The sequence below is a fragment of the Fusarium oxysporum genome, chromosome 5, assembly GCF_000149955.1.
Source record: "Fusarium oxysporum f. sp. lycopersici 4287 chromosome 5, whole genome shotgun sequence".
Taxonomy (NCBI): domain Eukaryota; kingdom Fungi; phylum Ascomycota; class Sordariomycetes; order Hypocreales; family Nectriaceae; genus Fusarium; species Fusarium oxysporum.
This window is the reverse complement of record NC_030990.1, coordinates 232,319-245,311: the sequence shown is the minus strand read 5'-3', so window position 1 is coordinate 245,311 and position 12,993 is coordinate 232,319. Positions and strand designations below refer to the sequence as shown.

The window sequence follows — 12,993 nt, the reverse complement described above, 5'->3', positions numbered from 1 at the left end:
AGCTTTATATAGAAAGCTTAATTATACAGTGCGAAATCTATTTTTATTAAAAACTATATAAAATAAAATAGTAAAAATTCTAAGAAAATTATATTATAGATACTATTTAGTTACATAATATATATCTTAATTTTAGCTATTTTAAGCCTTAATTAAAAGTTTTATAGGCTTTTAAAAACCTGCCTTTAAGGTGAAAAGTGGGGTGTCCGGTTCGCTTGTCTGTCCGGTTCGCTTATCGTATACGTTAGGTGGTTAAGAATTAATTAATTAGATAGTTTAAATATAAGGTAAGGGATTTTTAGGTTACTTACTTAACTGGGTTACTTGCTTATTAACCACGTTAGTTAATTTTTAATAAAAAATTCTTTTTTATATATAAAAGTATCTCCTTAAATATATTTAACTTTAATAAAGCGCTGTAAGTAATTTTACTATATATTATTAAAATTATATATTTATAAATACAAGTTTATATAAATTTATCAATCACGCCTCTAGGTTCCACACTAGTGGATGGAAGGCTTTGAACGCACTGGGTTTGAGACAGTACCCAGGTTTGGACGCACAGAACCTTTGTCTTCCGATATCGAATGACAAAGCGGAATGCAAAAGAAACTTTAAGTCAATTAGAAGCTAAATTTCTAATTTTTAACATAACGGTCAAGAAAGTCAATTTGCACCTTTATGTTTTCTTTAAAATAATCTCCCGTATAAAGATCAAAATGCCCACATCCATCCAGGTAGAGTAGTTGTTTAGGCTCTCGCGCCTTGTTGAAGGCATCCATTTGGGATGCCGTTCGTACCAAGACATCGTTGCCGGGAACAACAAACAAAAGTGGTGTTGGGGAGACTCTATGAATCATAGACTGGCCCTCAAAGCTGAGCATGTGCAGTTGGGTCTGCGAAGTGATGTGGTTCTCCCAGCGGCTTCCACAGGTCTTTTGGAGACTCATCAAATCGTAGGCGTCCTTGGTGGGGAACATGGCGTTTGTTGTAGTTGGATCCGAAGACTCTCGATCAGCAGCAATTAGCGGCACGGTTGGTGGGTCTAATCCAGAGGTAATGTGACGCCGGTCCTCCAGCAAAGTCGGGATACGATCTTTGAACGCGAGTGATCTGACCTCGCCTGAAACAGCGGGGCACTGGATAATAGCAGCTTTGATCCGCTTATCGATTGCTGCAGCATAGATGACATTAACCACCAGAGAAGCTGCTACCCCAGTATACAATCTTATCCTTGTCGACACAAGGAATACTGGCTGCAAAGTTGAATGCGTCGTAGTAGTCTGCTTGCTGTAACGGAGGGTTGGACTCCTGCCGAGGCAGACCATCGCTATCTCCCCAATTACGGTTGTCATACAACAGTACTACGTACCCTGCATCGTGGAAAGCTGACGCAAAATTCGGCAGCAGGAAGTGGCGGGTTCCACCAAGCTGGATGAATATTACTCGTTAGATATCCTATAACCTAAGGCGCGATAACAGAGCGGAGGCTGTATAGTACTAACACCGTGGGTCATTATGATGCATGGCGAGGTCTCCGGTTGGGGGTACAGCCAGCCACGTAGTGTGATACCATCACACGCTCGAAATTCGATATCTCGTCGTGGAAGGCCCATGATTGAAATCGGGCGCGGTATGTATGTCAAAAGCGTGGATGGAGAAGAACCTGAGAAGATATGCCAGTTCGTTAGGTATCGATGAATGAGCTGGTTGACTGCATGCAGGGTGCTTTTTCATAGGTAAATTCCTCTGAGCTACATCTTTATCTAAGAGGTCCTGATGACGTTGGAGAAGATAGTTATAACAGATTAATAATCTGCAGAGTTCCCTGGAAGGGATTTGTCAAACAATCCGTGCCGGGCTCGTGTCACCCCTCCCGATTGTTCGTGATAGCTTTTGTCAGCCCTTGCTACTTGCTACATTAGAACTTTAATTTACAGTGGGAGAGTGGGGATGCCGCGGCTTGCAGGTGGGTCTCCTCGGCTAGTCCACTTTAATCCCCAGGCAAAGATTAGCAGCCATCGTGCCGATCAGATGGTTGAGTCAGTTAGAGCATTCTCAAGATACTTCAAGATTGGCTCTCCGGCCTTGGGCCAAGCTCAGCTTGAATATTGCTTCTGTCCCAGAATCGATTATTAAACATGTTTAATAATCGCAAGGCAAGTCATTGCCCATTTTATACCTGTTCCGCGTGATGCGGAAAAAACGGAAACACTTAGGAATAGCACACCAGTACTGAGCAGTATATCCATGCTGTTGCCAAGATCTGCGCACCCTTTGCCAAAGTTTGCTCTATTGTCCAGGCTGATGTCAGCCTCTATGGGACCGACTTTATGTCAAAGTCGATGACTTTTGCATGGGATTGGCTAGGCTCAGCTGCCTATCATCGTACAAATTTTGAAGGCTACCACGAAATGTTTGGTACCCTATCCCGTCTAATGGATGAAAGGAAGCTAGTTCCTACTCTAGGCAAGCGGTACAAATTGACGCTTGCTGGGCTGAAGGAGGCTCACAGACAGATTGAGTCCAAGACGACGATAGGCAAGGTTGGGCTCGGGATCGATGAACCCGGCCAAGGAACTCCCTTTGCTTGAGACAATGATTAGGCCGCGTATAAACTCACCTGCCTGGTTTCTTAGTATTTGGGTTATGATTTAACTAGTTATATGCTTACTGAGACAAACATTATACCAGAGCTTTCGTACATGGCTGTCCTCGTTATATATTCCGCTCTCAACTACTATCGCTATGCTCTGTCGCCGTGACAGAAACTCATTGCTTCGCTGGAACAGAGCAGAGTAAAAGCGATTTATTTAACTACTCTACGAATCGAAGTTATTTCCCACCTACATGCTTGTTATTCAATCTCCCCACGCCAGGAATCTTGTCCACCGACTCTATAAGACGATTCATGGACGGTTAAATTTGTGTCTAAAAACATGCAAAAGCTGGTGTGGCGGAGTGGACTGGCCCTCTCTCTAGTGCAGGAAGGGATATGCTTCGGATACGTTCTTTCTTTCTATATCTCTAGAAGGAATTAAGTTCTTTTTTGTTTATCAACGTTGAAGCCGCGCATCGGACAGGGTGCAAACTTTAGCTTTGTAGATTGTCCGCTGATGAAGGACCGCATATCTAGGCTCGATTCGGGTTCTTAAGCCCATAAACAGGGAAAGAAATGCAAGTGAAACTTGATCAGTAATACAAATGACCAAAGCAAGTCAGGTTTATTAGTCCGGGAATTCTTGATAATTCTCCCGAATATGATGATACGTATTTACGGGACTTGAATTAGCCTTTAGCGCACTGGTAAGGTGGGTGATCATCGACCTCGGCACTTGCGTAAGTCTCCGAATGACCTCAACGTATAAATAATCATGGGTTCACCTATACAGTGTTGACTTGATTCCAGGTGGCTAAGAACGCAAGACAACCACAGTCGCTCCAATTTTCAAATTCCTTTTACCTGTTCCACGCCTTTGCCACTCTGACCTCTTTTTCACGCATCCTTCTGGATACATACAATGCCTCAGATCATTAGTCACGTCTCTGGCGCACAATGGGAGAAAGACGGCCCGCAGTCACCGACCCAGAAGTTCTTCAAGCAATATGTCAATGCCGTTGATTCAAGGGGCTACGACAGCGGCTCTGGGCTCAAGTTCTACTCCAAGGATGTGATCTTCCACAACCAGAACAACGCCGTCTACCACGGAGGAGATGAAATGTGGGCGTGGATGAAGAAGCTCTTCGACGTGTTTGAGCGCATCCAGCACGACTGGATCCACTTTGTGGAGATTGAGCGTGATGATGGGACTAGCCAGATATACACTCAGAATATTCGGAACCTTTGGCTTCGCGGGAACAAGGAAAGCAAGCCTACTGTTAGCATCCCCGTTACGATGGTTGCTATTATCGGGAAGAGTGGAAGCGACGAGACTCCGGAGGGGCTACATTTTAAGGAGGTCTGGCTCTACTGGGACACGGCCCTTCTTTTGCCTCATCTCCCTAAGGATGCTGTAGTTTTCAAGACAAAGAATGTCTTGCACGGGGATAAGGACTTGGCTCAGGAGTAAGAATTCTATGGCAGTCTTATCACCTCATACCGCGCCGCTGCTTGTCTGAAAGCTTTCCGTGTCTATGTCGCCATGTGAGGTCAACGTAACAATGATTGTTAGTATTATTATTACTCATGACGCCTTGATATAGAATATGACCAAAGAAAGTATATAATCTTGAATGTCGTATCTAGAGCAAGCCGAAGGACCTATTGAATGCCATTTTGACTTTGCTTATGCTGCGAATGTGCTCATTTTACCTTTATGCCTTATGAATTTACCTCGACAGTTACAGGCAAATACAGTAAATATCAGTATAGTGCACTATTTCGCCATTCATTCCGCTTAGTTGGTGTGAAATAGGCCTACTCGGCGTGCATGAATCTTCTATTCCAGCGCTTCAATGCCTGGAGAGATACTCCGAATGCAGTCGAGATATCCGTGTTGGTGAACAAACTCATCCATTGAATCCAAAAAGACTGAGAGTGCATATGAAGTTTACTCCATGACGCAGGATGATGTTTGCATGCTTCTTGTATTTCGCTCCTTCTAGTTGCCTCATGGCGTGCTATGGCAATGACTAACAATATCTCCACTACACATCAGTCTTATCCCGCAATATCTTCTGCAAATTTTACAATGTCGTCTAAGAGGCGGTCCGAATAAGCGAGCACGAGCACTAAGTGGTTTAGGTTAGCTATGCATTACCAAGTGCAGAAAGTTGGAAACTCACCATGTCCTCCTTCATCATATATAGTCAGTTTCGCTCCAGGAACCGACTTCTGAACAAGTTCTGCGCTCACTTCAGCGGGCACTGCCTTGTCGCCCCCGCCATGAATAAGAAGGAAAGGCTTGTGGAACATTTGCCCAAACCTTTTGATCCCCTCAGACAGGTCCTCACGAGAATAAATTTGTAGGCAACGTTCAACAGCGAAGGGATCAGCTTCGAAAAAAATGTTTTCGAAAAACGCAACCTGTTTCTCGGTGACTGAACCGGATTTTGAGTCTCCAAAGGGCCCCTTGAAGCCGTTGGCAATGAAGTTAGGCCTATCCTGTCTCAGAGCCATGATGGTTGCATCCCATGCGCTCTGTGGCATAGCCTTCGGATTCTGGGGTGAGGCTGTAGGGTACGGTAGACACGTGCTTATCCACATCATACCCTAAGACATTGTTAAGTCATTGGCTTCGTCAAGATGGCCTGCAATATAACTCACCTGGCAGTTTTCCTGTACATATGAGCTATTAAGATACGCCATAAGCGCTTCACCCGTGCTCATGCTGGTGGCAACAAAGACAAAAGGCCCGGGCTGTATTCTCTCCAACAGGTCCGACAAGTCTTGCCCAAGCTCCTTGTAGCTAATGGGAACCGTGGGCTGTTGTCCAGCCCAGTCGCTCTTGCCAAAACCTCGCCTGTCGGGGGCAATCACACGGTATCCGTGAGTCTCGCAAAGTGACAGTAGTATCGAGTCGTACATACGGGATGAGAGAGGCCACTGGTGAAGAAGAACCAGAGCCAGGCTCTTGGCTGGTTGGGGCAGTTGTGTCGTGAGCGCCGGGGTTCTGCCTTCTGGAGCATAATAGCGATAAAACAGTTCGGCACCGTCAACCGAGCTAGAGTATCGAGGCATTTTGGGTGCGTACTAGTCGAACAAAGACTGATAATACAGAGGGGACATGTAATGGATACTGGTTGAACTTTGAAAACAAGCAACAAGTCATAGCATAGATTTATAAGATTACGTTAGTGATGGGATATCCAAACGGTCTTATTATTATCCCGCTTTACTTACCTTACTCAAACACTAAAGTTGTGGACCGCCGAGGTCCATGCCATGCCACTTCTCCACTTATTCCGAAAGGGGTTTTCGGAGCTCGGACCTGATTACTATACAATATATCGTGATAAAGTCAATGACTCCGCGGAGCGCCGATAGACATTTGAACGTTTAAACGCTTATAAATATCTCTCATCAAGTAGGTGCTACTTCAGTCTCATTAGCACCGCGTAAATTATCCCATTTCAAAATGGTTTTACAGTACAGTGTATTTTTCAGCAAACGCGACTCGGCCACTCGCTCAGGGCCAGCCAGTCACGACCACCTTAAATGGGTGCCCACTTCTTCCACCCTCATATATGGCGACAAAGATGCCGTTTTAGTGGACGCACAGTTGACTTCCCAAGCGTCGAATGAGCTCCTGGATTGGGTTGTCGAAAGCGGCAAGAACATCACTCATATCTATGTGTGGCATGACCATGGTGATACCATTGCTGTTCAGTACGGCGGCTCACAACTGGTCAATACCATGGAAACCTACCGCAAAATTAACCAATGGACGAGTCATTCAAGAGACATGATCGAGAGCTTCAAGCGATATTACAACAAGCCTTTCCTGGACAGTCAACGTCAGGAGGCCTACAACTTGTTCCTCGGTAATTACATATTCACTCAAGGCCAACCTATGCTGTGGGACTTTGAACTTGAAGGTGAGAGGCTGGTGGTTGTCAGGACGGGTCACACGGACACGGATGATACGACAACTCTCTGGGTTCCCTCTATCAGGCTCGCCGTGACTGGCGATGCTGTGTACGCAAACACTCATCCGTATCTGGGAGAGTCTGGAACAGCTGCCAAGCGAAGGGAGTGGATTGAGGCTCTGGACACTATCGCTGCACTGGAGCCCGATCATGTTGTGGGCGGGCATAGTGACCCAAGTCGCCCATTTGGGATTGAAGCAATTGAGGATACTAAGACATACTTGGAGGTCTTTGAGAGACTGAGCGGTGAGACGAAGACAGCCGAAGAGCTTTATGCCCGTATGATGGAGATCTATCCAGACCGTCTCAATCCTGGGTCTCTATGGGCAGGTGCTATCTTAGTCCATAAGATATAGAATACCATAATGCAAGTAAACATATCATACTATTGAAGCCTGAGTTACATTCTAGATCTACAGGGTCTATAACATAATCACCTACGCTTAACTCTAGAAGCTCCTGGAGTCAAGGATATGTAGTAGCGTTAAAGATAATATAAACAAAGAGTAATTTCTGTAGAAATATCTAATTTCTGTAACTCATAGACTCGAACTATATACTTGAAGATATATATATTGCGTTCCTGAAACTCCCATCCTTCTACTTGCATTGGGTCTCAGTCAGAGACCCTTTGCCCAACTGGAACCACTTCTTTCCAGCCTCTGCAAAAACAGCCATCTTCTTCTCATTTGGCTTGTACAAAGGCCAAGTAACCTTTCCAGCTTGAGGGTTCTTCTTGGGGTTGTTTGCGAAAGAGAGCCAAAGGCCTTTGCAGTTGTTAGTAAACCTCTAAGCAAAGGATAGTTGGTGAGACCTACTTTGCATGCCCTCGGCAACCTCCCATTCGTACTCGGTGGAGTTACCGCGATACTCGTAATGTGTTCCGAACAGAAGGGGAAGCTCAGCTGGTTCATGTTAGAAGACAATCTGCAAATAGAAATGATGTACTTACCGCTGTGAGTCGCGCCGATCCAAGGCAGAGGGGTAATGTTGGAGAAGTTTCCGGTGTAATAATATCTGTAGGTTGGGTATCCATACTTGGCACGGTTTCTGGGGGCATAGGTTAGCGACAGGAATCTTATGACATAGGGGGTACTTACTTGACCTCAGCAGCAACTGGACATACGATAGCCTGTAGTCCAATAGCAGTCTGGGCTGGTGTTACGCCATTAGGGTCGTATGTACCAAAACCGGCACCTTCGTTGGCATTATTACCAAAGATCCATGGCTATCGCATGTCAGTCAGACATTCATCGTGAGCAGCGAAATATCAGTGCTACTTACCACTCTGGTGACCAAACCTCTTGCAAGTCGGTCGGTTGTGTTAGAGAACGCAGTGATGTTGTCTCCAACAGGAGTGAACGAGATAGTCGGTGTCTCAGAGTAAACCTTCTGCAACTTTGAAGCATCAACCTTTTGCATGCAGGTCAGTTGCTTCTTGCCCTCCAAACCCCTGCAGCCAACCTTATAGGCAAGGGTATCGAAGCTGGAGTGGTTACCATAAACCTTGGCCAGCATAGCCGGAGCACCAGAATCAGATATCAAACCCTTGACGATGAGGTCCTTGGGATAAGCATATCCGTACATCCCAACTGAGCCAGCACCAGCAGACTGGCCCCAGAGGGTCATCTTCTGAGGATCACCACCGAAGGCTGCGATGTTGTCGCGTGTCCACTCAACAACCATGCGCTGGTCAAGAAGGCCGACGTTTTGTTGAGCAGCTTCTGCGTTGGGAAAGCCAAAGAGATTGACGCGGTAGTTCATGGTGACAACGATGTGAGACTGAGTCTTCTGAATCCACTTGTCAGGGATTTTGTAAAGCGAGTCCGCACCACCACCTGTAAAACCACCGCCCGGAATGTAGATAAAGACTGGCAGCTTCTTTGCAGTTGGCTTCAATGGGGCGTAGACATTGAGATACAAGCAATCCTCAGAATCGCCGCCATTGATAAGAAACTGAGTCATGTGCTGAGTGTATACTGTTGGATTCTTGCTGATGATTTGCTTGCATGACGGCGCGTACTTCTTGGCTGATACGTGCTCTGAGCTGTGCTTTCGCTTGGGAGGTTGGAAGCGAAGGGACTTGAGAGGAGGTTCAGCGTAGGCAACACCGAGGAATTGGCGAACATCTGGTGCTGTCTTGTTGATGAAGCCTGAGAGGTGGCCACTGGTTGTCTTGATATTCAGTGGAGCTTCGGATTGATAGTGCAGTCCACGAGCATCAGTGATGGTGCACGCAGCTAGAGCAACTGCTACGAATGAGGTGAGAGACTTCATGTTGCCAAGAGTTGATGACAAAATATTTCTATCGTCTCTTTCGCTGAATGATTAATATATATATATAGATAGGTACATCTGCATCTACAGTTAAATGGTACTATGTGCCGAGATGCCGTTTCATCATGGGGCGGATAAATATTTATCAATCATGCCTCATTCATCTGGGGTAGTGGAGCTACAAGCGAGATCATACGCGGAGAAATCTGGGGAGAGGCAAGATGGCGGGGAAAGATCAGCAAATAAGATGCCTCAATTGCTTGATTGTCAGGAACCGTTTATCCACAAGGTTACACTAATAAGACCGATATCCATTCTTGAAAATTAAGATCAATAATTCTGTGCAGGTGGATATGTTTCCCCTCATTTTGTACATGGGATACCTCGGCTTCGGCTTGATTGACAGCGATCAGATTACTTGATCAAGGCTTGGGCGCCTTTCTACAGCCAAGGTAGGATAAATTATTAGCAATGCCATCAACTCGCTCCCAGCGCATCGTACTCTGGCCAGCCAATGACATTGTGATCACCTTACCGCTAATAGTAGAATACAAAAGCTGCAGACATTTGGGAGGAGGATGAGGGGGAAGCATATACTAGTGAACCAGCCATGTCAGGCCCAATCTTGTGTATACAAAGATTCGAAAGTAAACTTCGTTTCAAAATCATCTTGTGCGTGCGATACGCAAATCATATGTGCATACAAGAGCTATTCTGGGTTACTCCTAAGTCGCCACCGAACGTGACTGTTGATGGAGACAGGCGAATACCCTATACACTACTCTCGGCAAATATACTCCTTAAGTGGCTCCTGGTACTGCAGCTTGGTACGAATTACTGCTGCAAAATGTTTATTGCTATTACACGTAGAGTCACAAGGCCAGGAGACAGATATCACATGGTAAGTCATTTAGCAAATACCATCGAATGTTATATTCTGATACAGAAAGATGAATAAAGCTCACCGGCCTCTGATGAGACCGAAAGTGAGAAAAAGAAAGGAAAGGAAAGGGTGCAATCGAGATACAACAAGCCACAGCTGCTAGAATAGATACATTTACACGTCTCTGGTAGAATAAAATCTTTCAGATCCTAAACTTGGAGATATTGTCACGCCAGTATTGGTACTGCTGAGAACGGAAGTCATCCTTAATAAGCGTGTTGGAATCCTTTCCTTCGTTGACAAGCTGCGCGGTAGAGGTAGTATACTTGGGCCAGTTGATAAGTGGAGAAGAAACGCTTAGAGCATTTGGATCCAGTGTGTTGATGAAGGAAATTGCATAACGCTGCTGGGTCTGCGCAACGATGGTGTTGGCCGAGGATAAGGTCTGCAGGCCGTCAGATCCGTGCATCGATCCGACGAGACCGACGTCATGGGCGCTGGTGTGCAGGTAAGACCAGGTCGGGACCTCAGAGGAAATAGCCTGGAGGTGGTACCGGCGCTGGAAGATGAAAGTGATATCGCCCAGAATGGCTGCGAGTCTCTTGTACTGCCCAAACGCATTGTTCTCGAGGCCAGTTCTGAATGGAGATCCACTGATTCCCAGGTCGTCAGGATACTTGGCCACAAACTGGTTGGAGTACTGCGCGTTTCCGGGATAGTAGGTAGCGATGTAGTCAACCAGGATCTTGTTGTTTGTGACGTTGGACTGCGTCAATGCAAAGAGAGTGCCTTCGTCCTCCGAGTTTCCGCTCAGAACCGGTACCTTGGCGTACTTGCCCGCAGCAAGAGCTGTATCGGCGGGAGTTGAAAAGAAAGAATCGGTGTCATCTGGCCGGGGAAAGTAGGGAGTGTTGCCGCCAAGATACTTGAACTCCATGTTCAGCGAGTAGCCCACTGCCTGCAGCTTCTTTGCGTCCAGCTTGCGAAGACAATCGAGGCTATCGGTACTCTGACCGCACCCAGCACGCGCAGCGACCGTATCGTAGATTTCCTGGGCCTTGGGGGAGTCGTAGCTGAGCGCAGGGATCATACTGCCGGAACTCAAGATGATTCCTCGGAAGAGACCGTTGGCATTGCCGTTGTTGATGATGGTATGGTCAAAGGCGGACATTGCTCCGGCGCTGAAACCCCAAAGAGTTACCTTCTTGGGGTCGCCACCAAACTCAGCAATGTTCTCTAACAATGTGTTAGTATCGACATTGTTTATGAAGTCTTCTACTAACCTTGAACCCATTGCAAGGCCATGCGCTGGTCACGCAGACCCAAGTTTGTGTTACCTGCGAGCTGCTTTCCAGGGAGGAAGCCAAAAGCACCCAGACGATACTGGATCGAGACAAGGATAAACGGCTTGCCCATCTCGATCGACTTCTTGACCACAGGCGTTCCATCATTGCCCTGCTCAGCCTCGCCACCAGCAAACGCACCGCCGTGGATGAAGACCATGACGGGGAGTTTGTCAGAAGGACGACTGGTTGGGCGAACAACTATAAGCTTCAAACAATCCTCAGAACCAGTGCTGCCATCCCCCTGGATGCAAGCCAATGGACGCTTGGTGGCATCAAGCTCGCCGAAGTGGGAGTCGTAGGGTTGAGGGTGCCTGAAGCGAAGATCGCCGACTGGCGCTTTGGCGAACGGAATTCCTTTGAAGAACTCTACATTTCCATTGGTTCCGCCGTTGATGGTGCCGTTGGCGATCTTGACAGTGGCAGCCCTCTTGGACAATGGATTAGCGAGGGCACTCAGGCCAAAGACCAGAAGCGAAAGTAGAGACAACATAGTTAAGAGGATGAAAGGGGAAGATACGGTGAACTTTGTCTGTGATTTCCATTCTGGTGACTCACCAAGCAGATATATAAATCAAGGCTTTCTCAGCTTCCTCATCGCTGTATAGTCACGTACTCAGCCTGTACCGGTACCGGTCCGTTAGTTCGTCGTTTGAGATCAACAGTGCTGGAAAGGCTCAGTGACATGCTCACCGATTGAGGCTCACGGGGTCGATACCCCGGAAGTCCCCCAGAATCCCACGGAGCCTTGCGAGGCCTACCTATCTGATCGACTCGGAACGTTCCAAACCAAGATTTAGCGTCGAAAGGCAGTAGCTCGACCAGTCGCAACGCTCGGATGTAATGCCAGAATAAGCTACTCAAGCATCTCCGACCTGGTTAGTCCTACATACACGATTCAACGTGACCTGAAACGGGCCTGGAGCCCCATGCCTGCAACGTGCCTGCATGAACATCAATGCAGTAGCTGCAGTCACAAGGATTCGTTTTTGAGTGCCGTTGTGAGATGCCGACAAAGGATCCGCGGCATTTGGGCCAATGGGAAGATGCACTGGAAGGCGATTCTTTGCACATCAAGCTGACAACCATGATACCCCAGGATCTCAGCCCTAATCCCTGAGCCCTCCAAGGATCCCAGCCTACTCCAATGTCCGACGGACTTTATCGCAAGAGGGCTCAGCCAAGAAGAAACAACCAATTGTACACACTTCTGTTTTTCTGGACACCCGAAGAAAAGGCTGAAGTCTCAGTCTTGGCCAAGAAGCAAACCAACGGACCGATGATCGCCAAACCCCGCAACCCGGCCCGGCCCGGTCTGGGGAAGCTTTTGTATACTGTAACAAGGGGGTCTATGGTGCTGGACGTGATTATACTGATAAGATCTGAGATATGCCGATGTGACACTCATCTTTTGTGTGTAACCCAAAGTCTACGTATTCGAAATGCAGAACGCCGTAACCATTCTTTGCGCTTTCGGTGCATTGGCTTATGCACAGGACAGCTTGACGGATGCCAGCTTCTACGGCCTCAGTCCACCAGTGTATCCGGCTCGTAAGCACAGGTGAAGTCGAATATTCTGCGAGATCCCATGCTGATGTTAGTGCAGCTCAGATCAAGGGTCTGGATGCCTGGGGTCATGCATATCTCAAAGCCAAGAAGGTCGTAGACCGACTAACACTGGAGGAAAAGGTGCGGATCTGATCATCTAGTAACTCATCTTAGAGAACTGACATGCATCCATAGATCAACATCACATACGGCCCTCCTGTTGCGCTCAATGGCTGCGCTGGAACTATCTCCTCGATTGAGCGGGTTGGGTTCCCCGGCTTGTGTCTGATGGACGCTGGGAATGGGGTCCGCTCGACAGATCTAGTCAACGCATATGCTTCGAGTATCAGC

At 47.1% G+C, this 12,993-nt stretch overlaps 8 protein-coding genes across 8 annotated transcripts in view; 4 read left to right on the top strand and 4 right to left on the bottom strand.

The window, feature by feature from the left end:
• Positions 1-641: 641 nt before the first annotated feature.
• FOXG_15263 (uncharacterized protein) lies at positions 642-1,382 on the bottom strand (the record flags this gene model as incomplete). Its single annotated transcript, XM_018395345.1, has 2 exons — positions 642-1,333; positions 1,376-1,382. The coding sequence occupies 2 exons, from the start codon at positions 1,380-1,382 to the stop codon at positions 642-644; spliced, it is 699 nt and encodes a 232-aa protein (XP_018255183.1).
• Positions 1,383-2,441: 1,059 nt separating this feature from the next.
• Positions 2,442-2,597, top strand: FOXG_21869 (uncharacterized protein; the record flags this gene model as incomplete). Its single annotated transcript, XM_018402243.1, has 1 exon — positions 2,442-2,597. The coding sequence occupies one exon, from the start codon at positions 2,442-2,444 to the stop codon at positions 2,595-2,597; it is 156 nt and encodes a 51-aa protein (XP_018255182.1).
• A 927-nt stretch (positions 2,598-3,524) lies between these two features.
• Positions 3,525-4,073, top strand: FOXG_15262 (uncharacterized protein; the record flags this gene model as incomplete). Its single annotated transcript, XM_018395344.1, has 1 exon — positions 3,525-4,073. One exon carries the CDS (start codon positions 3,525-3,527, stop codon positions 4,071-4,073), a length of 549 nt encoding a protein of 182 aa, XP_018255181.1.
• A 590-nt stretch (positions 4,074-4,663) lies between these two features.
• FOXG_15261 (uncharacterized protein) lies at positions 4,664-5,811 on the bottom strand (the record flags this gene model as incomplete). Its single annotated transcript, XM_018395343.1, has 3 exons — positions 5,270-5,811; positions 4,789-5,215; positions 4,664-4,734 (listed from the first exon to the last, which is right to left on the bottom strand). Exons 1-3 carry the CDS (start codon positions 5,681-5,683, stop codon positions 4,664-4,666), a joined length of 912 nt encoding a protein of 303 aa, XP_018255180.1. The 5' UTR covers positions 5,684-5,811.
• A 269-nt stretch (positions 5,812-6,080) lies between these two features.
• FOXG_15260 (uncharacterized protein) lies at positions 6,081-6,985 on the top strand (the record flags this gene model as incomplete). The annotated part of the gene is made up of 1 exon (XM_018395342.1): positions 6,081-6,985. The coding sequence occupies one exon, from the start codon at positions 6,081-6,083 to the stop codon at positions 6,945-6,947; it is 867 nt and encodes a 288-aa protein (XP_018255179.1). The 3' UTR covers positions 6,948-6,985.
• Positions 6,986-7,191: 206 nt separating this feature from the next.
• Positions 7,192-8,868, bottom strand: FOXG_15259 (uncharacterized protein; the record flags this gene model as incomplete). Its single annotated transcript, XM_018395341.1, has 5 exons — positions 7,192-7,358; positions 7,410-7,496; positions 7,544-7,641; positions 7,692-7,819; positions 7,876-8,868. 5 exons carry the CDS (start codon positions 8,866-8,868, stop codon positions 7,192-7,194), a joined length of 1,473 nt encoding a protein of 490 aa, XP_018255178.1.
• Positions 8,869-9,953: 1,085 nt separating this feature from the next.
• Positions 9,954-11,587, bottom strand: FOXG_15258 (uncharacterized protein; the record flags this gene model as incomplete). Its single annotated transcript, XM_018395340.1, has 2 exons — positions 9,954-10,987; positions 11,035-11,587. The coding sequence occupies 2 exons, from the start codon at positions 11,585-11,587 to the stop codon at positions 9,954-9,956; spliced, it is 1,587 nt and encodes a 528-aa protein (XP_018255177.1).
• A 949-nt stretch (positions 11,588-12,536) lies between these two features.
• FOXG_15257 (beta-glucosidase) overlaps positions 12,537-12,993 on the top strand; it is a gene marked incomplete at both ends in the record, with an annotated part of 2,739 nt that continues 2,282 nt past the window's right edge. Inside the window, 3 exons of the mRNA XM_018395339.1 lie at positions 12,537-12,645; positions 12,701-12,783; positions 12,838-12,985. Coding sequence (XP_018255176.1) covers positions 12,537-12,645; positions 12,701-12,783; positions 12,838-12,985 — 340 coding nt within the window. The remainder of the gene's footprint in view (positions 12,646-12,700; positions 12,784-12,837; positions 12,986-12,993) is intronic.